This window comes from Trachurus trachurus (genome assembly GCF_905171665.1).
Source record: "Trachurus trachurus genome assembly, chromosome: 12".
In the NCBI taxonomy this organism is placed as follows: domain Eukaryota; kingdom Metazoa; phylum Chordata; class Actinopteri; order Carangiformes; family Carangidae; genus Trachurus; species Trachurus trachurus.
This window is the reverse complement of record NC_139908.1, coordinates 23,498,134-23,523,510: the sequence shown is the minus strand read 5'-3', so window position 1 is coordinate 23,523,510 and position 25,377 is coordinate 23,498,134. Positions and strand designations below refer to the sequence as shown.

Here is a 25,377-nt window from a genome sequence, read left to right as displayed (position 1 = left end):
AAATTACTGACTTTTCATTTTAAAGTTGCTTTGTGATCAGTTATGTGATCATGTGATCATCTGATGCTTTTTATTGGTTTTATGATAATTTAATTGTATGTGCTGTTTTGTGTATTTGTGCACATGCAGGCCCTTGATGGGTATTGCACACAAGCTCTATAAATGTAGTGGTATGTGGCATCAGCCCACGTGATGTGTCTGTCCCCCTAAAAATAAACATGACAAAAAAGTTAGCAAAAATAAACACCAAATCAGATTTGGTATCATCAGAGCAGTTCCACAACATGAAAATGATGGATTTTATAGTTTACCTGTTCTCTGCCTTCCAGACAAGAAATCCAGCCCTTGAATTTCCCTTTGGAAATTAATAAAGTCATTTTATTCGTATTTGTATGTTACAGAACAAATAAGAGGGTAGAGAGACCTTTAGTGAAAGCCGCTGAGCTGCAGTGAACTTAAGCTTACGATAAACATTGAATGCGCCGTATCTCCCCCAGCTTGTTTTCGTGAATGTACAGCCAGACTGCTCCGCCCCTTTTCATGTTCATGTTCATTGATTTCTACATAAACCATAGACTGTATAAAAAATACATAAACATATCAGGATCGAAACTACTGTCTGTCTACCAGGTAGAAGAAACATCGGGGTTAAATGTTCTGTAACACCCTGAAATCTTTCATGGCTTTACTCCAACACCCCTGCCTTCCAATCACAGGATCACAGTTTCCGTGACGTCCACCGGAAAGAGAGAGGACGCAAACGCACCACGTAAAACAAAACAGATGCCACCACAAATCAGCTACAGAGGACGTCAACTAAACCAGTCAGCAATACTCCCGGGTGGAGTGGGAGCCTGCGTTTGTGAAAGAAGACAGAAAAGAAAGGCACAGACGACCTAGACGGCCCTAGTTAGTCAGCTCCACCCGAGGTTCACCGAGTTATCCCGTCGGCCCGAGAGGTTTCAAGAAAAGAAACGCTCCTCTGACTCAGAAGGTGAGTTCTTCAGGAGAAACATCGAGCTAGCTCAAGAGGGGTGATGGGGAAGTTTTTTTTCTTTTTAGATAAACAGCAAAACAACAGCGTTAACGTGGACAGTCTTTAAGTCACTTTCCCCCTTGTGATTAGACTTGAATATTTAGATATGATTTACGTAAATCGACCGAATTTCAGAGATGTTTGGTTTGATTAGCACGTGTAGCTGAAAACTTTTCTCATCCATCTGTGAGGTCGTGAATAAAACACAACTTTGACATGTTACAAGTCCTCGCTACTGAATCTAACTTTTGAAATGTCAATGTTTTTCAACAACGACCAAAACTAAAAAAAACAATGTGTGTTTGCACTGTGACTATTGTTAATCTGCTAGCACCAGCAGCAGCATCAACTATCTTGTTGGCTGTTTCATGATTTCTCATTAGGCTAACTCGTATTTTCTCGTACCTTCTTAGCTGTTTTTAATTCACCCACCCAATTACTATAATAACAGCGGTAAAGACGGTTCATTTCGAGTTAATGTCAGCACAGGCACTTGGTCTACAGTGGGAACAAAAACAAAGAACAGACAAAGCAAAGGCACCTAGCATGCTAACATTAGCGAGATCACGAGAATCTGCTTTACACGGTTGTTGTGGCTAGTAGCTGTTAGCATTACAGACAACTGGACCATTACGCCAAAGTGTTTATCTTTACATAAGTTGCGTGTGTTTTTTTAAAGCTGTAAACATTTACTGTGCGTCTGAAAGGGGATAGTATCCGCGCTAACAAGGCTGATAACTACGCTGGTTTTGAGTAGGAAAACGCTAGCAGCAGCTATTAGCCTGCTAGCATGACTCAGTGGATTTGTAGAAGTGACACGGCTGTGGCCCGGTGTTTGTTTGCCAGGAAGCTACCAAGGAGGACATCAGTCTGTGTAAAGGATACTGACAGTTTATGCCTCCACTGACGACATCTAACTAAAGATTCGTCTCTGTATGCTATCGATCATCGGATGGTGATTAGCTTGCCACACGACAAGGCACCCGTCGAGTACAGGGAGTGAGTCTTATCTTTGTCTCGGTGGTAAACGTGATCTACAGGTGTTGTGCTGAGTTTTGTGTCGATGTCACAATCTACGTAGACATCTTTCGTGCCCACTCGGTCGCAGCCGCTATCTTGATAACATCGTTTCTTTTATTGGGTAAGAAAACTGGTGATAACTTCAAAGGGAAGCCTACGCTGACGAGGATACAAATCTTGGCACGATGCCAGCTCTGACTGACTGCTGGTCTCTCGAGGTTGTCTAAAAATAGATGTGTTCACAGCCTTACTGTATTGAGGTAACTCGTGAGTGTGTGTGTGTGTGTGTGCCTTTGGAGATCAGTGTCACATTGCACTCCTGTGACAGAGGAAAGCCACCATACACAGGTCCATGTGAGCCTGGAGCTCTGCAGTCTGCAGGCACACACACGTGAAGGTGCAGATTGCCCTGGTGTGGTGATGACACTGTGGGGGAGAGGAGGAAGTGTCTGAGGCAGTTCAAAAGAAACCAGAACTTGGTGATGTGAATACTTCCTTTTTTTTCTTCGCTTCCCCCACGTTTTAACAATTAGTGTAAACGGCCTCTGTCTTCTTGAATTATATCCTCACCACTTCCTTTGAAATATATCTCATTAGACTGGTGCAAATGCATGCTTGCCCAACTTGGGTTGCACAAAAGAGAACTTGAATAGGAATGATCAGCAATCTTATGTTAATTGTAAATGGGCCTTTTGGTTTGTAGACCTGTGTTTAACATAAAAATATGTGTGCAGAAGCTTTTATAGAAAAGATATACTGATATCACAATGGCTAAAGAAAATTATACTTGCTGATTTTCAGCACTTATACTAAAATGATGCATTTTTAATCTATGTATCTATCTTAGATGCATATAAAAAATTTTTTTTTTTTTTTTTTTTTAACAATTTAAGCCATGGTTCACAGGTGCTAGATGTTTAAACAGCAGCAGCCCAACAGGAGTTAAATCCAGTCTACAATTTGTTTGATTAATTCATCTCAACTCAAGGACCACTTTATATCTACTCCAGCCTTAAACAATATCTCACAGGCTTTATCAGTCAAACCAAAGGAGGCCAACTCTGGCTTTCTGAAGACGTGAGTGTCTGTCTTCTGTCAGCTCTGATCAGTTATTGTCGGTCCCTTTCACACCGTAGCTTGACGAGTGTGTCCAAATGAGATTATAATGTTGTGTTAATTACATTAAGTAGCCTGGCAGCTGAACAAGCCAAAGTCAGATGTGAGCATGTGTTAATGGCTCTGAGTGATAATGAGCTCTTGTTAAACCCATTAATAATTGCAACCCTCTGTTGAATAAGTGTGTGATGGGAGTGTGGAGTGGAGTTGAACCAGAGGTGAGTGTGATTTGGGTAAAGCAGACAGACCCCAGCCAGAGGTGAAATGACCCTGTGTTAATGACGGCACAGCCTGATGCTCTCTGCAGGGCCCCGTGATGGGTCAGAGCATCATTTAGCACAAAGACTCATGCAGTGCTCATTCACATTATGGATCATTTTTATTGTGCATTGAGTTGCAGAGGATTGTTTGGATTTTTCATTCTGCAGATTCATCCAAACACACAATCAATATTTACTGTGGCTGCTGGCTGTTATCCATTTGAGTTTACCAAATCACAATAGAGGAGCAGCCTGGATTTCAGATGATGCTTAGTGTCAAAACATCACCGGTGCATTTTAAGTGCGGCACAGGAATGTTTTAGGTTTTATATGGTAAACGCTCAGAATCCAAATTGTGTTTATGAAAAAAAGCAGCAAATCTTAACGAGAATCTGAAGTGGCATCTTTGTCTGATGAATTCTTGCACTCCCTTTACCTCTCAGTGGCCTTTTGGGGATGACGTGTCTCTGTGCCCAACTCAGCAAAACTAATTAATTCTGGAGCCTCAGGTCTGATTTATTTTCCAGTGGCTGCACAAAAACAAACACTAACCATTTCACTGTATGTCTTTGTTTATGTCTCCAGGTCAGCGCACCAGGCAGCAGACATCGCAATGGCTCAGGAGACCAATCAGAGCCCAGTACCTATGCTCTGTGCCACTGGCTGTGGCTTCTATGGCAACCCTAGGACTAATGGCATGTGCTCTGTGTGCCACAAGGAGCACCTGTCAAGACAGAACAATGGAGGAGTCGGTTCTTTGAGTGCTATGGGTAAGAACCGCTGCGTTTGTAACAGTGTTTTGTTTGTTTTTTGCGACACAGCGTGCACATTGGAGCAAACTCCCATCCGCAGCTGTGCTTCTTTTGTCTCAAGTGTCAGACTAACGTGGCAAAATTTTTCTCTCCCTCAGGCAGCAGCAGCGGCTCCACAGCTGAGGCCTCGGCCATCCAGAGGTTAGAAGCTACCTTGAATAATGCTGCAGCTGCTGCGGTCGCCGCTGCAGAGGAGGCAGCCGAGGCCGCGGCCGCAGCCTCCGCTGCCGAGGCTCTCAGGTGAGGAGGATCCACCAGGGCCACACTATAGTTTTATTTAGACGAAGCCTTAGGTCACAGGTTTGAGTGCACAATAGCCCACCTTTTAAATAGTTTAAAGGGATAGTTCAACACTTTGGCAAATTGGCCCATTGCCATAATCCATATAGTTTTAGGAGTACCGTAGGTTCGTTACCTTTAATTGTTGGTGCAAGCTGTTTTTAGAACGGTGGAGCAGAGCCGCGAGCTGCTCAGAGCTACGCTACGGAGGCTAATGGGATTTCTTGGTTTCCCTCATCAAACTCATCAAATACACAATCCAACAACTCCAAAACGCTCTTGTGGACAAGTTGTGACCTGCACATTCACCACGCTATGAGATAATAATGGAAAGTTATGAGACAGAGTTGTTTTTTGTTTCGAGGCAAATGCAGAGACTGCTTGATGAAAAACAGCCTCCGACAGGAACGTGCATCAGCGGTTTTACATGAATTTACCTTTAAAACAACTCCATCTCGTAACGTTCTGTTATTATCTCATAGCGTGGTGAATGTGCAGGTCACAACTTGTCCACAAGAGCGTTTGAGTTGTTGGATTGTGTATTTGATGAGGTTGATGAGGGAAACCAAAAAAATCCATTAGCCTCCGTAGCGTAGCTCTGAGCAGCTCACTTCTCTGCTCCGCCAATCTGAAAATAGCTTGCACCGACAATTAAAGGTAATGAACCTACTCCTAAAACTAAAGGGATTATGGCAATGGGCCAATTTGCCAAAATGGACACGACCCCTTCAAGGCACCATTTAATCCTGAAGCAACATATATTTACTTGACACTCAATATGGCGTCCCTTGAGGTCGTAAAAGCTGCACATATAATGAATATGGTCACTGAATTCATCTACTCGTCCTGCAGTATGCAGTGTCTTACTTATTTTATTCTCTTTGTCTTGGTCCACAGTGGGGTTTCGACGGCCATTTCTGTAACACAACAGATGACTGAGATGAGTCTCTCCTCTGAAGAGAAAGGAGCCTCGGGGAGTAAAGTAGAGCTCACAGAGCCCGGTGGGTGCCACACATGGACCAGTCACTTATCTCAGGGGAAACACACAAAGAGTGCAGTCTAGTGTTGGCCAATGCAACAGTGCTAGAGGAAACTATGTTCCTTACAATATGTTTCACTTTTGTTTTCACTGTCAGAAAGATGTTCATTATACTCAGGCAATTTATTTATTTATTATCATGAGACAGTCAAAATTTGGTTCATTCTGCGGCACGTTACGCTCAGCTGTAAATCAGTGAGCAGAGTGCATGAACTTTTAATGTTAAAATTGAACCCAGAGGCTTCGTTGTCCAAGAAACGCTCTTTTCAAATGAAGATAATGCACCAACTAATGTGTAGGTGAGTTGAGATACTTTCCTGAGCGAGGTGTTGTCTTGTGTCTTCAGTGGTGACTCAGCCCACAGTCTCAGCCTCCCATCCCTCCACTGCTGGCAGTGAAGAGTCCAAAAACCCAGAGCCCCCAAAGCCCAAGAAGCATCGCTGCTTTATGTGCCGCAAGAAGGTCGGCCTTACAGGTGAGAAACAACACCATACTTGGTTTTAATGTGATTAGAAACAGTTTGTTCATGTTCCTCTAGCTTTATTTTTTCCCCCCGTGGCTACAAGCTGACAACTAAAGCTGCTTTCTTGAATTGAAATGAATTGAATTTCTTATTCACAATGCGGGTCATTGTTATGCTACGACATTGGAACAGTTTCTCTTCTTGGATAATGAGACGGCTCCGGGTGAAGTGGCAGCAATTCTCGCTGAATAGACCAGTGGAGTCTGGTCAGAGCAGAGCTGTCACGCAGAAAACTCTTCTCAGCCACAACACAATGTGAATAGTGGACTAAACAAAACAAAATAAAGCATCAGCAGTCTTCATTACAATCTGCTGCAGCTTAATGTGAAAATGCATCAGCAGTAAAGAGCTGAAACGGGGAGAGGCACAGACAGATGTGGGAACGGTTCATCTCATATCTGAGTGTTGATCTGCTCCTGCATGAGTCAGTCATTTTCTAAGTAGTGGGCTATCCTACCGGGAGCAGTGATTCATTACAGCCGGTTATAGCCGGTTCCATCCTCCAGAAGAAGACCTGTGTCCTCACCTGCTCTGACCAGTCACTGTTCAATCTGGTGGTGATGAGTCTTTCTTTCTTTCTTTCTTTCTTTCTTTCTTTCTTTCTTTCTTTCTTTCTTTCTTTCTTTCTTTCTTTCTTTCTTTCTTTCTTTCTTTCTTTCTTTCTTCCTTCTGAAATACATTTGAATCAACATTTGAATCAACACTTTTCATGCTTGGAAAAGAGCAGTAAGAAGCATATAATAATTTGTCTGCCCCTACCTTAAATTCAAAGAATCTTCCAGTCACCTACACCCTCATCTACAACCTTGATTACATCAACAAAATACAAAGCAACATTTATAAATTCATTTACAAGAGCAAAACAACTCAAAATTCAACAAAAACGTTAAGATCATGAACATGTGTCTGTGTCGAGGGATGTTTGGCTGTCGTCGTGAGTTCTTGTTATTGATCCGACTCCTTCTGTCCCTTTGCCCCGGCATTCCAGGTTTCGACTGCCGCTGTGGGAACCTGTTCTGCGGAATCCACCGCTACTCCGACAAGCACAACTGTCCGTACGACTACAAAGCCGAAGCTGCTGCCAAGATCCGCAAAGAGAACCCCGTGGTCGTCGCCGACAAGATCCAGAGAATATGAAGACTCTCGGTTTGACTTTGAATCCTGGGAGCGACCAGAGCGATCGGAGTGAAAACAAAAAACAATAGACTTGAGCCCAAACCTTCTCTGAGAAGGATCCTGTTTTTTCTTTTTCTGGTTTGTTAACACATTCAGGACATTGTTTCCCCCCTCCCCTCCCCCCGCCCAGTGCATGAAAAGTTCATGTGTATTTTTCTGCTTTGTTCTTGTTTGGGTGTGAGTCTAACACTTATTTTCGAGGGTTGTACCGAAACAAGCCAATGGTGTTATCTGAGGACTGGGCATGGGGTTGGTTGGTGTGGGGGGGGGGGGGGGGGGGGTGATATTATGGGAAGTGACTGAGGAAGGTTGTCATTGCCCCCCCCTGCCACCCCTTTAAAAAACGCTGTGGATGGATGTCCAGTCTGTGGTGATCCTCCTGAGATCACTGAACTCTGCCGCTCAGATATTTCGGGGGCCGTCGTTTTGGACTCAGACTGTTACTGCTGTTTGCTGACGGCAACATCTCAGCCGTGCTTGCTCTCTGCTGGCTTGAGTAGCAAAATGGATATCTCTCTCTCTCTCTTTCTCTCTGTCTCTTTCTCTCTCTCTCTCTCTCTCTCTCTCTCTCTCTGTTTTTGGCCTCCCACTAAACTCAGATTCAGTTTTAGACTCAGACTTTGCGTCCCAGCGAGTTCCCGGTAAGTTATCATGAACCTGAAATGCTTCTCTGTGCCGCCAGAATCTCATCCACTCTGGCCCCCCCCACCCCCACCCCCACCCTCCTCCGCCTGCAACACGCGGCTCAGACGTGTTACTTAAAAAAAGGACTTTGAGAAAGAGACTCTGTCGCAGGCCCTTTTTCTTGCTGGCTCGTATTCCTTCCCTCCTGCTGTGAGTACTAGGAACACAATGTAGTTTGACAGTGTACTTCTTTTTTCTCCCGCTGATCTCGGACTGAATGCTGTGACTCGCCCCGTGTCCGGGATCTGGAGGACAGACACGTGGACTTGTGCTTCTTAGGTCTTTAAAACCATCCACTGAAGTCACATGACGAGACATGTCACCTGACTGTGACGTTCCCTGTTTTTGTTTTTTGTTCCCCCCCCCTTGTTTGTGTGTTTCCTGAAAAGTGGTTTGTATGCTGTGTGTTGTTGTATGACAAGTAGCCTACACTTGTTTTGTTTTTTTGCCTTTCCAAGGGTTTAGCTCCACTAATATTTTCATCTTTTATTTCACTTGAATGTTTTTCGTTCTGTTTTTAATGTGAGCTGACAAATTCACAACATCGGGAGTGTTTCGTTCCGTCTGCTGCACACGCGTGTATCGAACACAGGTGTGTGTGTCTGTGGGAGTAGATGTGGTTGGCTGGTGTGTGAGTTATGGTATGAGGCTGGAAGTTGTTGTGTGCCGCGGTGACTAGTGAGACCAGTGAGCGTAGGTTATTAATAATTTTCCGTTTTTGATGATTTTTGGTCTGGCTGCTTCATGTTTGTTTTTGTTTTTTACCCTTTAGTTATGCAAGTTTGTACAAACATCTTTATTTATATACTGCAGTGCGCGTAATCTTCCAATAATACAGAATAAATTGTATGATGTAAATAAATTATGTTCAAAACTATAGAATCAGGACTCTTCATTCGAACTGTCTGGTCTGAACTTTAAAGGAATAGTTCAACATTTTTGGCAAATTGGCCCATTGCCATAATCGCTATAGAGTAGGGTCGTTACCTTTATTTGTCGGTGCAGATCCAACAACTTCAAAACGCTCTGGTGGACAAGTTGTGACCTGCACATTCACCACCCAACTGTCCCTGAAGGCAACGCGCATCAGCGGTTTTGCTTGAATTTACCTTTAAAACGGCACCGTCTCGTCACGTTACATTATTATCTTATAGCGTGGTGAATGTGCAGGTCACAATTTGTCCACGAGAGCGTTTTGGAGTTGTTGGATTGTGCATTTGATGAGTTTGATGAGGGAAACCAAGAATTCCCATTAGCCCCCTCCGTAGCGTAGCTCTGAGCAGCTTACGGCTCTGCTCTGCCGCTCTAAAAATAGCTTACACCGACAAATAAAGATAACGAACCTACTGCTATGACTATAGGGATTATTTTTGCCAAAATGTTGAACTATCCCTTTAAAGTCTTCTATATAAAGCTGGTTTACATAGTTGATAGTAACACAGCACCTTGGTAATCATATGATACAGCTACAGTTTGTAATGATACAGAAACCCTGTGTGTCCTGAACAGGTTCTGATGTTGAGCACAACACCCAGCTGACATTTACAGGCTGCTGTGTGTCAGCTCCTCTGCCACAGCGCCGTGCCTCCATGTGACTCTTGTCTCCGCAGGGGAAACAGGATCTGCTGCAGCGCAGAGTGGCCCCAGGTCACGTTATGACACCTGCTCCACTGCTTCACTCTGAGGTCTGTATGTTTGGATACACGCACACGTGCAGAGCGTAGCTCATTCATCAGCACTAGAAGCACACGGTGTCAGGAACCATGATGTTCACCAGCTCCAGTCGCCCCCACAGGACAGACGGACTCAGGCTGAACAGGGCAACCCGTCCAAAATAATTCAATGTAGTGTGCGTTGTGTGTGTGATCAGTGTACCCGTCCACAGCCTTTGCTGGAATCAGACACTTCAAAACAGGTTCTCAATGCTGAGAAGTGATATGAAGGATGGACAATGAATCTGCACCACACAGTGCAACACTGATGTTACACAACTTCAGATGTGTATTTTCAGGAGTTTTGACCCCACAGAAGAAAGTAGTTACATACAACTACACTGTCGCCCATAGAGTTGGAATAAAATGTATATATTTTTTCACTTCATTTATTCTTGGTAGATAAAGTGTATATCTTCTCAAAACTTAACTGATCAGTTTCTTATATCGGCTCCGGCTCATATCTGTGTGAAAATTAAACCACAATTAACCTTGTGAATATGTCTGAAAACAAAATGATTCCAACTCAATGGGCAACAGTGTATAAATCATGCACACACATTTCTAAAAAATCTGTGGTCACAAGTTTATTCAAAGTGATAACAACTCGCCTAAAAAACGTCTCATCAGTTTGAACTGTTATTGATTATGTATTCGTCTAAATTTCATTTCTAAACTTCGCACACACTCTGTTCTCATGTGGTCAGTGATTGTAAGAAGCCATGCTGAAATATGAAGATAAATTAAATGTATTTTCACGCAAAAACTTGAACCTGGCAGTAGTTGTTAAACAGGTAAAATTAATCTAATTAGACACATAATAGTAGCTAATCCTGCAGTAGCTGTGGGTTAATACACTCAGCAGATGGTTTCTTTTCTAATTAACATTTTTGTTGGTGAACAACCACTGGGTGGCAGAAGAGCAACATAATCTCACATGCAACTTTCACTGAGATGTAAAAAAGTTAGATTTTACATATGCATCTTATGCATGTGCAAGACTTTTAAGACAAAGAGATGAAAACCTAACAAACCTTAGTGTAACTATCACAACACTGTAGATTTAAAAAAGAGTCTTAAAATAACAGAGATAAACTCTGATATACAGTCAGAACAGTTTGGACACACGTAAAACAACTTAATTTATCACCAAACTTCTTATATGAAAGGTTAAATTTCTTAATGCTCACTGACTGTAACAGGAAACAGCTAGGTGTTACATGTGAAAGTGTGAGTTAAACAGCTCTTTATTGTTCAGTCTGTCGTACTGAACTAACACAGTTGTGCAGAAATATTAAAGCGCTCCTCATCAACTTTTAATTTCTCATGCATATTTTATTGTGATCAGACATGAAATATTGATTTTGACAGATCTGATGTTTTCATGGACAAGAAGGTGAAGAAATGTGTGTCATGGCCACAAGTCTGTCCAGGGATGAAGGAACGAAGTGAATATAGCGAGTGAGCTCAGGGATACTGTCAACCAACAAAACTAAAGAAAAAAAAAACAATTTAATTTTAGTAAATAATTATTTTTGTTCATTTTATTCCTTGTTTTATACACAGTTTATTTAGTCTCAAATTCAACATTACAGCTTCAAAATGCTGTCAACTTCATACTGCCCTGTCAAATGTCATAAATACGTTAGACCAATTGATAAAAGTAAGTTCAGTGGCCAGAACAATACTAAAATACAAAGGAGAATGTCTTTGTTCAACCATTTCTCTGTGTTCATATTCAGTTGCAGTTTTTTAAACTCCTAAAATAAACCATAATCATTTATCATTTTTATTTCTTTTAGATTTAAAGTCTTGAAATTGTAATGTACATTTTTACAGCCTTTGGTGTGATGAACGATTCATTGATGAACAATGAAAAAACCCTTAAAGGATAAGGAGGCACAACGTACTGAATCATTCATCACACCAAATGCTGTAAAAATGTATGTATACCCCAACAACATCCCAACAACAATCCTTTAATATAGGTACCAAAATACAACCGACACAGAAGATAATGATAAACAAACATTCATTTGGTATGTGTTACATGGATATACATGAACATCTGTATGCCTCCACATACAGGGATGCAAAGGTCTCAGACTTTTCTTTGGGAAATGGTCTCAGACTTCTGAACCCCAGTGTGTAGCATACAGATGTAAATTCACATAGTTTGAAGATACAGTATGTGATCAAATATACTGAATGTAAAATTCCGTCATATTCACTTTATTGATCTACGTATGTACTGTACATTGTGTCCATGCTGACCAGGTGAGCATCAACGCGACAGATCAGCACTGTGATCCATATCTCACCTGCGGGAACTGACAACCGTGTAATAGAATCATTTTGGATGTGAAAAATGAGCTCTACTCTATTATTTAATGAGGCCTCAGGGTGTTTTCTCTGCACAGTTTCCAGCTCTGCACACACAGGTAACTGCTGTCCCTCTTTCCTTCATGGAGGCTGACTCTCTTACCTGCTGTATTTGTACTGTAAAGAAAAGCACATACTGCAGCTCCAAGGTCATCTCGGGGTATTTACTGCGTGCCTAATGAGCCTCGCTTACAGAAACCGAAGCCTTCATTAAATCTTTAGGGCGTCTGGCTCTCTCCTCTGTGTGTGTGTGTGTGTGTATGTGTGTGTGCGTATGTGTGTGTGTGTGGGTGGGTGAGAGAGTGAGTGGTCTCCAATAACAAGATGAGTGAGAGTGTTTTCAGGCACTTATAATAATATAATAATAATCTAGTTAATAATAATCTAGATAATCTAGTCTTTGGCTATTTAGGAAAAAGAAAAGAGGAAGCTGACTGAGTCACATTAAACTGCTCTTTCACCTCTGATCTAAGCATCAGTTTGGGCCTGACACGAACCACAGCTGCACAACAACACCTCCATGTAGTGATAATAAAATATAAATGTCCCAGCTACTGGAGAATAACATCCTTCCTGCTTAATAAGCCACAGTGCATCGCCTTTGGTTTCCACAATTCACAGCCCCTATCAAAGAACACCTGTTAAGAGCGGGTCACATGCAGCAGTCGTCATAGTGACGGCACCGTCAGATACCTGAGTTGGGTGCTGGCGGGGATCCGAGGCAGAGGACAGCCAATTTCTTTTTGGGGGGTAGACTGGTCAAACGCTGCAGAGGACGCAGAGGACGGACGCTTGTTATTTCCATCATGCCTAGAAAAATTGATGCAGCTAGTTTGGATGAAGGTGAGATGAAGGTTAGACAAGTGGAGGAGTCCTTTGTTGTGGACTGGTATTTGCTGTGTAGGTTGTAATAATGTGTGATGCAGCGGGGTCATTTTATATGAGAGACACATTTTCCTGTAACTTTACACGTGTCAAAATAATTTGTGTTGAAAAATGTATGTTTTATCAACTGGCTGATGATTGATTTAAAACTACTCATAGGCTACTTACAGATTGAACAACTAAGTACAGTTTAATCCTTTAATTGATGACATTCATCCAGGACACAAGACGTGTGGAGTCAGGTCATGTGACATGGCTCCTTTCCACAGACAGCAGCGTAATGAAGCTCAACCTATCGTGCAGTCATTGTCATGGGTTCTGCTCTTGTTTCCACTGCTCTTTGCCTGTTGTTGGGCCGAGCTCCTCAAACTATGACTGGGCACAAATTTTAGTGATGAATTTGATGACCTCCAACTAAAAAGATCAAAACATTAGGGATGATAAATGTGCTTTTTAACTTAATTTGGACCTGAATAACTTGAACAAGACTTAAAGTCTTGGGTCTTGGGTATTGAGTCTCTGGTATTCACTGCGGGGTCATCTCTATGTTCCCTGGGTCATGTTCCCCGCTTTGTATGTGACCTTAGAAAAAGGGTCCCCAAAAGGGTCCTATGTTCCCCGCTTTGTATATGTGACCGGGGAACATAGGACCCTTTATTAGAAAAAGGGTCCTATGTTCCCCGCTTTTCCTGAAAAGGAACATGTAATTTTTGGTCCCATACCTGGAAATGGAGTTGTGACTTTGCAGATTTTTGCCTATTTCTGAGTGAGAAGTTGAGTTGTGACTTTGAGTGAGAAGTGGAATTGTCCCATTGGTTGGGTTTAGGCAATGAAGTAAAAGTAAAAAGACCAAGTAGTAGAGGCTAGACAGGCCAGATAGATAGAGAGAGTCCAGATAAGACCATTTTTCAGAAAAAGGGTCCTATGTTTCCCAGAATGTATTGCGACCGGGGAACATAGGACCCTTTTTGGAAAAAACGGGGAACATAGGACCCGGGGAACATAGGTACGCTCCCTTAGGTTAGTGTGATTAGCATGCTAACATTTGCTCAGTAATGCTTTAAAGCAGAAGTAAGAGGAATATTTGTGTTAATATAAGTCTTAAATAGTTCTATCTTCCGACAGCAATCACGTACATAGAGTGTTTGGTCCGAAACACGGGTCTGTCAGTCACTCTGCTCTGCTGTAAGCCGAGGAGAAAACTTCTTGTATACTTCCTTGTATCCTACAACCTTTATCCAATGAGGAGAGAGAACGGCATGAAGGGCTGTGTGTGCGGCCAAGGGATGCGTGTGAATGTGGTGACGTATAGGGACGAGGACCAATAGATCCATGACGAGGGTGGGGACTGCTAACTCCATCGGCTGACAAGAAGTTAGCCAAAACGACCGGATCGCTTACTTCTGCTTTAATTGGAGCATAGCTGAGGCTGATGGGAAGTTCCATTAGTTTTGTAGCTATTTGTAGCTATCCAGAGAAATTTTAATTTTGTGGAGATAGTTCAACCACAAATGTTAAACGGACGGTGGCAAACTGACTGACTGACTGACAAGTTACAACACTGGTGATAACAAATACAGAAAGTTAAGTGAGTAGTAACGTCATTGTGGAGATATTGATGTCATGCACTAACTTGTAAAATTGCCAACAGTGTTGGATGTGTTTATGGTCTGTTGAGTATGACTGTTGTTTGTGTTCTTCCTCAGTTGGGATAGACGTAGACGGGGATCTGTCAGACAGTGATGGTGAGTGGATAAAACAGAATTTCTTGACCCTGATCTTAAGTAAGTCAGTTATCTTGAGTGACCAAATACAAACGCCATGTGTGTTTCATTTCATGTCTTCATGTAGATGGTGCGAGGAGGAGACCGAACAAGAAGCAGGCAGCTGGAAGAGGAGGTGCAAGGGGACGAGGCCGGGGCAAAAAACCAGCCAGCGAGGACGAGAATGATGAAGATGAGGAGGAAGATGAAGCCCCCAGGGGACGCAGAGGTGCAAACAAGAAGAAGCCTGCGAAGAAACGCGGCGGGGACGACGATGATGATGATGAGAGCGAGGGTGAAGCTCCCAAGAGGAAACGAGGAGGAGCCGCCAACAAGAAGAAAGGAGGGAAAGCTCAGGAAAGCGATGACGACAGCGACGATGGAAAAGGAAAGAAGGGGAAGAAGGGAGGAGGGAGGGGAGGAGGGAGGGGAGGAGGGAAGAAAGGAGGGAAGGATGAAGAGGACAGTAAGGGTAAGAAGGGGGGCGCCAAAGGAAAGGGGAAAGACAAGGGAAAAGACAAGGGGAAAGACAAGGGTGACGACAAGAAGAAGAAGAAGAAAAAGGGCGACAGGTAGGAGGCAAAACTACCTGCCAGATTATTTTGACAGTTCTGTAATGTAATAAATCAGGGACCAATCATGATTACATCACCATATTATCAGCCTTTCAAAGTTATCCTGCTCGTCTCCTATTTTCACATTATCACATTAAGAGAAACATCTCGCTGTAACACAAAGTGAATTACCTGCGTTGTGCTCTTTTTCTGCTCCAGTTCATCTGACTCCAACACAAACTCTGAGGAGGACGACTCCATGTCGGAGGGGGAGATGGCCCAGCTGATGGAGGAGGTGGAGGAGAAGAAGAAACTGATTGCTACTATCAGGAACAAGCCATGGAGGATGAAGAGAAGGCTCGTACACCTGAAGTAACCGTCTGCCTTGTCCTCATGTTGGGAATCTATGAGTCAATTAACATTCAGTTCATTTGAATTTGTTTGTCTCATGTGACTGTGTCTCTTCTCAGGGAGGCTCAACAGTTTGTGGACAAGTTTGAAGGAGCCCTGGGCAAAGGAAAAGGCAGGAAGTGGTACGCCTACAAAGTGATGATGACAAAGGTTAGACCCAAAATGCAAACTTATTTTTGTAGCTTGTTGCTTGAGCGTGTGTTTTTATTTTATTTTGGATCTTTTTCTCTTTCAATCTCAGAAATGGATCAAGTTTCAAAGAGATTTTGAGAATTTCAGAACAGCTTGTATCCCCTGGGAGAGGAAGATCAAAGAGGTGGAGAGTAAGTCTTGTTTGATGGAGCAGCTGTTTCTCAGATGAACAGTGACTCCTTGTGGACAGATGCTGAATTTAAAAACCTACTCAATGTCCTCAGGTCACTTCGGGTCATCTGTGGCGTCTTACTTTATCTTCCTGCGCTGGATGTACGGCATGAACCTCGTCCTCTTTGGTTTCACGTTTGGACTGGTGGTTATCCCTGAGGTGAGGTGATGTAGTCCTGTTTCTGCTTCAAAGAAAATTGATCCATGTTGCATTCATTATCAAAAAGATACATGAAGAACTGTTTTTAGTTTTGTTTTTAATATTAAGATGTAAGTTCAAATACTCAGCCTTATTTCTCCAGGCTTGTTTTTCCAGGCTGCTGATGGGGAAACTCAACTTTACATATTCATGTCTTAATTTTGCAGGTCCTGATGGGACTTCCCTATGGGTCCATTCCCAGGAAAACTGTCCCCAGAGCAGAGCAGCATGCCGCTCAGGACTACTCTGTCCTCATGGACTTCAACGTGAGTTTGACAAATGATGAAGATCAAGTCATTTATCAATGTGTCATATACATATGGCCAGACACTACAATGCCATATAAACTGGATCTTGAATTAAAGACATACATATTTAAGGGGATAGTTCAACATTTTGGCAAACTGGCCTATTGTCATAATCCATAATACCTTTAATTGTCGGTGCAAGCTATTTTTAGAACGGCGGAGCAGAGCCGCGAGCTGCTCAGTGCTACGCTACGGAGGCTAATGGGATTTCTTGGTTTCTCTCATCAAACACATCAAATACACAGTCCAACAACTCCAAAACGCTCTGGTGGACAAGTTGTGACCTGCACATTCGATGATGAAAAGAAAGGAGTCCACACACTGGACATGACCTGCACATTCACCACCCTATGAGATAATAACGGAACGTTACGAGACAGAGTCGTTTTCGAGGTAAATTCATGCAAAACCGCTGATACATGTACACGTTCCCGTCCGGGGCAGTTTTATGGGAAGCAGTCTCTGTAGGCCTCGAAAACAACTCTGTCTCGTAACGTTCCGTTATTATCTCATAGCGTGGTGAATATGCAGGTCACAACTTGTCCACCAGAGCGCTTTGGAGTTGTTGGATTGTGTATTTGATGAGGGAAACCAAGAAATCCCATTAGCCTTCGTAGCGTAGCTCTGAGCAGCTCTGCTCTGCCGTTCTAAAAACAGCTTGCACCGACAAAGACAAGCTATTTTAGGCAAACCTACTCCTAAAACTATAGGGATTATGGCAATGGGCCAATTTGCCAAAATGTTGAACTATCCCTTTAAACAATACTATAGTACAAAAAAAGCTTTCTATATCTTGCATAATCATATTTCCATGTTTACAATGCAATCATAGGTTATGTAACACCATATGTGATATTAAATTACTGCAGAAAAGTAGAAAAGACAATCGTTAACACAGTCATTTCAGTTTTTTAGGATCTGCACACAGTAGTTTTTAGCCTTTTGTTTGTTAACTTTGTTATGTCAGAAATGGGACTTTGCCATGTCTTTGTCTGTTTCCCTTCTGGTTATTTATCAATCTGTCAATTACAAGATTCAGAGAGAGAGAGAGAAAAAATCAAGTCTTAGCTGTGGCACTTAAGATCACTGGATTGTAGATAAATGTTCGGTGACATATTTAGCAGTTTGCTCATTATGTAATAAAAACCCCTGTGGTGCTTTATTTGACTACAGTGTTCTATGTTTTGAAAGCATCCTGGAAAACATGGCAGTTCTCCCAGACATTAGTAAAATAACCATCTCCTTTACTGATGTGTCTTTTGACAGGGATACTGCAAATACTCAGTTCTGTTTTATGGCTATTACAACAACCAGAGGACCATCGGCTTGCTCAAGTTCAGGCTGCCTCTGTCCTACCTCATGGTGGGGATCGGCACCTTCGGCTACAGCCTGATGGTCGTGATCCGCACGTGAGTCTGAAGCAGCACACAGCTCAGGGGCCTTTGTAGGCTATTGATTGGTTTTTAATAAGCATTTACTTTGGAACCTGCTCAACCAACCTGCTCCACCTGCCCTTGAGCAATGTCATTCATAATGTAATGTAAGACTTACTTGTCATTAAGCGCCAGATTTGAATTGGAAGATTTTGTCTTTAATTTGATTTCATTAAATGTAGTTTCTTAAATGTGAGAACACAGGACATACCTTTGACTTAAACAAACACAGGGTGAATGTCATTAAAAGAAAATGACTGTGAATATGAAACATGAAGAGTTATTTCTACAACCTCCAGGTTTGTCTGCCCGTACATTGGTTTTATTTTCCAGAATGGCCAAGAACCAGGACGTTGGTGGTGGAGACGGAGAAGACGGAGAGTTCACCTTTTCCTGGAAGATGTTCACCAGCTGGGATTACCTCATCGGCAACGCAGAGACAGCTGACAACAAATACGCCTCCATTACCACCAGCTTTAAGGTAACCACAGCAACCATTTCACTGGGAACAAATGTACGTTCATGCCTGTGTTTTTGCAGGGCATCTGTGGTTTGAGCTTACTGGTAATGCAATCAGTGACTAAGACCAAGTTCCCCACTGACCATAAATCCTCTCTGTTCCCGTCCTGCCAAGAACAGGAGTCCATCGTGGACGAGCAGGAGAACCAGAAGGACGAGAACATCCACCTGCGCAGGTTCCTCAGAGTCCTGGCTAACGTCCTCATCATCTGCAGCCTCGGCGGCAGTGGATACCTCATCTACTTTGTGGTCAAGAGGTCTCAGGAGTTCGCCACCAGAGACGACCTCAGCTGGTACGAGAAGAACGAGGTAACGATGGTCATCATGTGTCTCCAGGGAAACAGGTCCTAGTGATGATGATGATGTGATGCTGAACGTACTGCTAATAATTATTATGTTGTTGTCATTTTATTAAAGGCAGTTGCATTTGATGTTTTATTTCTGTTGTACAGCACCTTTAACTTGTTTTTGAAAGGCACTATATACATAAAGTTATTATTATTATTATAATAACTATTACAGGGATTAGTAGCTGCTGCTAAGCTACCACTGCTACACCTTCTACCGTAACTGCTGCTGACAGCTCTGTATGCTTTTATTAATTCTGATACGAGCAGGTTTATAGGACAAATGAAATCCAAACACACAGAGCAGTAACTGTCACATTCCTATGCGTGAATCAGTGATTTTCAACCTTGGGGTCAGGACCCCATGTGGGGTCGCCTGAAATTCAAATGGGGTCGCCTGAAATTCAAATGGGGTCGCCTGAAATGTCTAGTAATTGATAAAAAAAATTACTGATAATTCTTTTTTAACTCATTATTATTCTTTTGTCCACACACAATCTCAAACAACTGTATCTATAATATCACTTTCTCGAATATAAATCGAGTTCAAATAAAATGCAGCATATAAAAATATCTGAGCTGGCGCATCTTGATTGACGGCCGCCAGAAATTTGTGAAAAAAGGTTGGGAACCACTAATCTAACGTCTAATCTGAATAAAACAATTTGCATTAATTTCTCACAGAATTTATCAGTAAAGGGAAATCAGAATGCAGCACATGAAAAATGAAAACCAAAAAATATAGTAGATAGAATATAAACATAGAGTCTTTTGACTTGATGATGATGTCAGTGGTGATTTTGAGCTGTTTGGGTGCAGCTGGAGATCATCATGTCTCTGCTGGGTCTGGTGTGTCCTCCTCTGTTTGAGACCATCGCTGAGCTGGAGGAGTACCACCCTCGTATCGCCCTCAAGTGGCAGCTGGGACGAATCTTCGCCCTCTTCTTGGGAAACCTCTACACGTTTCTGTTTGCCCTGTTCGATGAGGTCAACACTAAGGTATGGTTCCACCATGTGTGTGTGTGTGAATGCTGTTCTCATGGTTCCACATTAGTCACAGTTGACCTCAATCAAGATGAATTGACCAAACCCCCCCCCTTTATTCTTTTCATGTTGATTGGGCAGTCAGCCGTCAGTCAGTCAGTCAATATATCCATACGTTCGCCCTTGGGTGAAAAACCTGATATCATATGTCATGTTATGTTGACCCTTGCTGACCTTTCCTCTCTCACCACTATTTTGAAAAAAAAAAAAATCCCTCTTCTGCACAAAAAACAAATCAAAGACTCACACTGTGATACAATTCACTGAGCTCTTTCACATGCCACAGAGGATTAACCATTTTTCGAGGTCCAATTAAATCCTATTTTTGCGGGTATTGTTATTATCACGCGCTAGTATGTGGCTGTGTCTGGACTAATCTTTTATGTGAATGTTTATCAGCTCAAACATCAAAAGCTGACATGAAAAAAACAACAACAATCTTTGCTTTCTGGCTGTCAGCTGGAGGAGGAGCAGTCCATTATGAACGCCTCCATCTGGGCCCAGAAGGAGTACTACGCCAACTACACACGTCTGATCAACGGCACCCTGGTCACCCCACCCCCCATGAGCCCCGCTGATGTCATCAGAGGACCATGCTGGGAAACCGCTGTTGGCATAGTAACGAAAATAAGATCTCTTTCATACATACGCCTGGAATACATTTGTATAAATGACAGTTTTCTGTTAGACCTCACCAGATGACATCATCAGTGATGATCTGTCAATACATGATCTGCCAAAAAGTGGTTTTTCAGGTCAAAGAATCACCCAGTTTCATAGTGAATACAAAGTGTTAACACAGTGAAAAAGAGTTACACAAGAAAAACCCTTCTTTTATATTAGAAATGATTTAAACTAATTCATCACTCCACTCTTCTCCATCCCAGGAGTTTGTAAAGCTGACCGTGTCGGACATCCAGGTGACCTATCTGACCATCCTGATTGGTGACTTTGCCCGAGCCGTCATCGTACGCTTCCTGAACTACTGCTGGTGCTGGGACCTGGAGGCCGGATTTGTAAGTTTCTGGTTCAAGGTTAAATTCAACTGTTAACACAGGGTGTGTCTGAAAAGTACATAGCTCAGTGAGTGGTGAGAAGCACAGGGGTTCAATTGTTCTCTGATGGAGCAATTGTAATTTGTATTATTTTGTGTAGTTGTGCATTTGGATGTTTGCTGTTACATTAATATTTTCTTTTGTTTTCTCTCTTCCTGTCTTTTTATTGTGTTTTTTTCCTCATTTTAAATTGAGTAAATATGTATGACAGAGATCACTAAAGCCTGTTCTGGCTTTTTGCACCTTTGCATTTCATTGTTCACTGTTGATTTTATATAGCTCAGCTTGTGTCTTTTACATGTGTATAGACAAACAGTATTTAAATCTAATTCTAGTGCAATGGAGGTTCAGCTGTGCAGAAAATCCCATAACACATTGATTTCACATCCAATGGGACCCTATTTACAGTCCCTGTTCCACGTTCTGATCAAACAAAATGAAGCATACAGTAATGTTTATGGGACTGTTATTGGCACAACAAAATGAGACAAAATACAAATAGATTTCCAAGCACCACTTTCAAGTTCACTGTGACTGTATCAGTAAACCTTTTTTTCTTTATCATCTCTGTTAGCCGTCATATGGGGAGTTCGACATCAGTGGCAATGTTCTTGGATTAGTCTTCAATCAAGGGATGATCTGGTACCAACTTGATTTTTATACACTGGCATGCTCACACTCAGTCACGTGTGGGGTCAGTAGTGTGTTTATGTGTGTGTGTGTGAGAGTTTGAATACATGGGTGTGTTTTGTATATCCAATATCCCTGAATAGATGATATAATATACAGCCAGTGTTTGGGTTCAGGTTGCCACTGGATTTGCTCTGTATTCATCATCTGTGTGCGGTAGTAGGTTACATCACATTGTGCTGTGTCACATGCATCGCCCCCTGTGTTACTGTGTTATTACAGAATAATACATGTCAGAAACTACATTAAACATAAAATGTAATCAATTAAAAAACAATTAAAAGAAAGGCTTCAATATTTAATGACCTTGCCATGTCGTGTTTTCAGGATGGGTGCGTTTTATGCTCCCGGGCTGGTCGGCATCAACGTGCTCCGCCTCCTCAGCTCCATGTATTATCAGTGTTGGGCCGTCATGGCCACCAACGTCCCCCATGCGAGAGTCTTCAAGGCCTCCAAGTCCAACAACTTCTACATGGGCCTGCTGCTCCTCATCCTCTTCCTCAGCCTGTTACCTGTGGTCTACACCATCATGACCCTGCCACCCTCGTTTGACTGTGGACCCTTCAGGTTAACAGCAGTTCACTAACAATATACAATATGAAATATGATGAACATACGTAATGACCATGTTGATGTCTGCACTGCAGTGGAAAGGTCAAGATGTTTGATGTGATCATGGAGACGATTGACATGGACCTGCCAGCCTTCCTGGGGACTCTCTTCGGCTACGCAGCCAACCCAGGCCTCATCATACCAGCTGTGCTGCTCATGGTGTGAGTGTAGAAGAGACACGCATGCATACACACACACGCTAATATTAATTATTGATCCCACTTTGTGCTAAGAGGTTCCATTAATTGATGTATGGAGGTATTATTGTTACTTTAGTATTTGCAAATGTATATTTCAATCTCTGTGTGCGTAATCAGATCTGTTAATGTGAAAAACAATCTGTAAATGTGTACTGACCAAGGTTTTTATAGTTTTAAAATTTTCACTAGTTTTTATTTTTATTTCATTTTTCAGTTTGCTTTTTTAATTTCAGTTTAGTTTTAGTTAGTTCAACAAGTGATTGAGCACTTTTAGTTTATTTTTTATTTTTTGAGGAATTTTTATTTAGTTTTATTTATTCTTAGTTTCAGTTTTTCAGGTATTAGGAGAACGCCACTGTGAGACCTCGGAAGATGAACTTCCAAATTTGTGGGATTTTTCCCCTTTGCATCCCATAAATGTTCCCATCAGTCCTCATCCCGTTACATTCACTCTTATCAACCTGTGGGTCGTACTCAAAGTCGTCCCATATTGAGCCATGGTGTTTTCTTCATGCAGCTTTAGCCATCTCTTAGAAAACTAAAACTAAGCTGATGTTATCTGACATCCAGTTTAGTTTAAGTTAGTTTTGCATTGTTCATTGTAGTTTTTATTTAGCTAGTTCTCGTTTTTGGAATTTTTTTATTTTTTATTTCAGTTTACTAAATTATTTGACATTTGTGTGTGTGTAAATGAATCTGCAAATGTGTATTCAGAATCTGGATCTGATTACGCACACACAGATTCAGATACGCATTTGAAAATAATAAAGTAGCAATAATACCTCCATATTGGTGCACATTTAACATTCATACATACACATCTTTGGACAGCAGAGACACAATGAATGTACACACAAATGAGCTGATAATGTTCTGTCTGTTGTTGTATCTAAAAAAGCTGCAAACTGTCCTATGTTACCACTAAACACAGGAAACCCTGTCCTCTCTCCTGCAGACTGGCCATCTACTATCTGAACTCAGTGGCTGAGGCCTACAAGAACTCCACCAATGAGCTGAAGAAGAAGATGCAGATGGTAAATAGAGGATGGAAATAAATGTGGAGCGCACAGTGGGATGTGTGCACACAGGGTGTTATCACAGACGTACAGACAGCTGAATCATTTGTTGGTATAATGTCAGTCTGTTTGTAATGAGCCTTCTTCCTTTCATCTCATCATCTCATGTCACCATCTGTCGTCATGTGCAGATCCATGCTATTTTTTCCTTTTTTCGGTCAAATATCTCAGTGAAGATGCTGTTTACAGGAGAAATTACTGAGATTCTATATTTTAATTTCTCTAAACAAGTCAAAAGGAACTAACAATGCATCTGTTCTACCGACTATTTACTCCCATACATAGGAAGAAATTGTGGAGTCTTTTTAAAGAAATGAAATATAAACATTCCCTGTTTTCAAAGAGATTTGTTAACAACAACAAAAATATTGAATTTCCTCTTGACACATCGTCAGTATAATTACTTAACATCACTTTGAACATATCTGCTTTGTATCTTCTCTTTATCTTCTCTCCCTTTCCTTGATCATGCTCCTTCTCACTTTTATCTGTCTGCCATCTCTTTCCTTCTGTATCTGTCTACCATGTTGTCTCTCTCTCTCTGTTCAGGCTCGAGATGAAGAGAAGAATCGGAGGAACAACACTGACAGCACCAACCAGGTTATGAAAGACTTGGAGGACCTGCTGCCAAACCGCTCCCTGGCCCCCCCACCAGAACCTGGTCAGTAAACAGACACACTGAACCTCTGCATGTATACATGCTATTCTTTCTGTATATGGAGGACCAATATGCCAATCTTGACTTTGTGTCGAATGCAAAAAGGGTGTTTGAAGTTGCATCCAATGAAGTGTTGAAGTTAAAAAACACTTGAAAGTTTAGAGAAACAACCAATCTATGATTTTCTTCATGTAAACAGAAAAAAAGGAAGAGCCAGAACCAAAGCCAACTAAGACGAGACCCGGTAGAGGCGTTAACCTGGAGAAAGATGTAGCTCTTGCATCACCTAACCCCAACGCCCAGCGGCCAGTCAACAGACCACCAGGCCGGAGAGGAGAAGGTCCAGGACCAGGGCCAGGGCGAGGCCGAGGCCGCGGAAGAGGGGGCCCTCCAAGATAACAGTGTGAGAGCATTGCTTCCCTGAAGGCTGTCTTCCTCCCCCAGGAGATACTGTATCTGTTCAGCTCAAAGCCCAAACACATTCATCAGTGTTGAGAGAGTGGTGTTTCGCAAGAGCCCTCATTTCCTTTCATGCTTCTTTACTGACATCAACAGTTTGAAATGTGTCAGAAGTCATTTTTGAAAAGTTTCATCTAAACTGGAAACTGGAACTGCAAAAACCTCAGTTTTGTCTTGAGCAACATATAATTCATGATGAAGGACTGTTCATCAGTATTCTCTGCCCTGAGGGTCTCATGGGACCATGGTGGGTCCTGTCGGTTCCCTATAGTTCTAATGTAATGGCACCTTATAATACTGGTTTTCTGAGGGATGACTCAGAGGCAGAGTCCCCTTTATTAAGGCCCAGCAGCACAGTACTACAGACCACAGACATGTGTTACAGTACAAATGACAGTGCAACACATAAATGAAAGAACAGTAATAGTTACTATGGTTTATGATTACCATTATAGATACATGACGTATGCACGGAAACATGGGTGACGTCCTTTATTTTTCTACATGAGTATGACACATTTTTAGTTATGTCGCCACAGAAACGAACTGACAACAAGTTGATATAATGAAGACACCCCAAACAGACTTTGTTAGCATGTGTTGTTTTGGAGTCTCTAGTAGAAATAGTGCACACATACACAAGGACTACTGACTGTGGCACACTGTGATAGATATCCCAAATCGAGTTCAAACACCAGCCCAGTTACTAGACTTGATTGGAATACCTTTGCTGAATCACCAACATGTTTGACTGGCAGTGGT

The 25,377-nt window shown here is 42.1% G+C and overlaps 2 protein-coding genes across 2 annotated transcripts; both read left to right on the top strand.

Moving 5' to 3' along the window:
- Window positions 1–768: 768 nt before the first annotated feature.
- Window positions 769–8,821, top strand: zfand5b (zinc finger, AN1-type domain 5b). Its single transcript, XM_083983723.1, has 6 exons — window positions 769–994; window positions 4,018–4,202; window positions 4,343–4,484; window positions 5,421–5,524; window positions 5,909–6,037; window positions 7,074–8,821. The coding sequence occupies exons 2-6, from the start codon at window positions 4,046–4,048 to the stop codon at window positions 7,220–7,222; spliced, it is 681 nt and encodes a 226-aa protein (XP_083839849.1). The 5' UTR covers window positions 769–994; window positions 4,018–4,045; the 3' UTR covers window positions 7,223–8,821.
- A 4,024-nt stretch (window positions 8,822–12,845) lies between these two features.
- tmc2a (transmembrane channel-like 2a) lies at window positions 12,846–24,555 on the top strand (the record flags this gene model as incomplete). The annotated part of the gene is made up of 20 exons (XM_083982930.1): window positions 12,846–12,882; window positions 14,631–14,669; window positions 14,776–15,259; window positions 15,461–15,613; window positions 15,712–15,802; window positions 15,894–15,975; window positions 16,069–16,175; window positions 16,382–16,480; window positions 17,789–17,931; window positions 18,289–18,436; window positions 18,595–18,783; window positions 19,641–19,820; window positions 20,325–20,483; window positions 20,753–20,881; window positions 21,495–21,562; window positions 21,938–22,177; window positions 22,258–22,383; window positions 23,378–23,456; window positions 24,048–24,159; window positions 24,356–24,555. 20 exons carry the CDS (start codon window positions 12,846–12,848, stop codon window positions 24,553–24,555), a joined length of 2,865 nt encoding a protein of 954 aa, XP_083839056.1.
- Window positions 24,556–25,377: the final 822 nt, after the last annotated feature.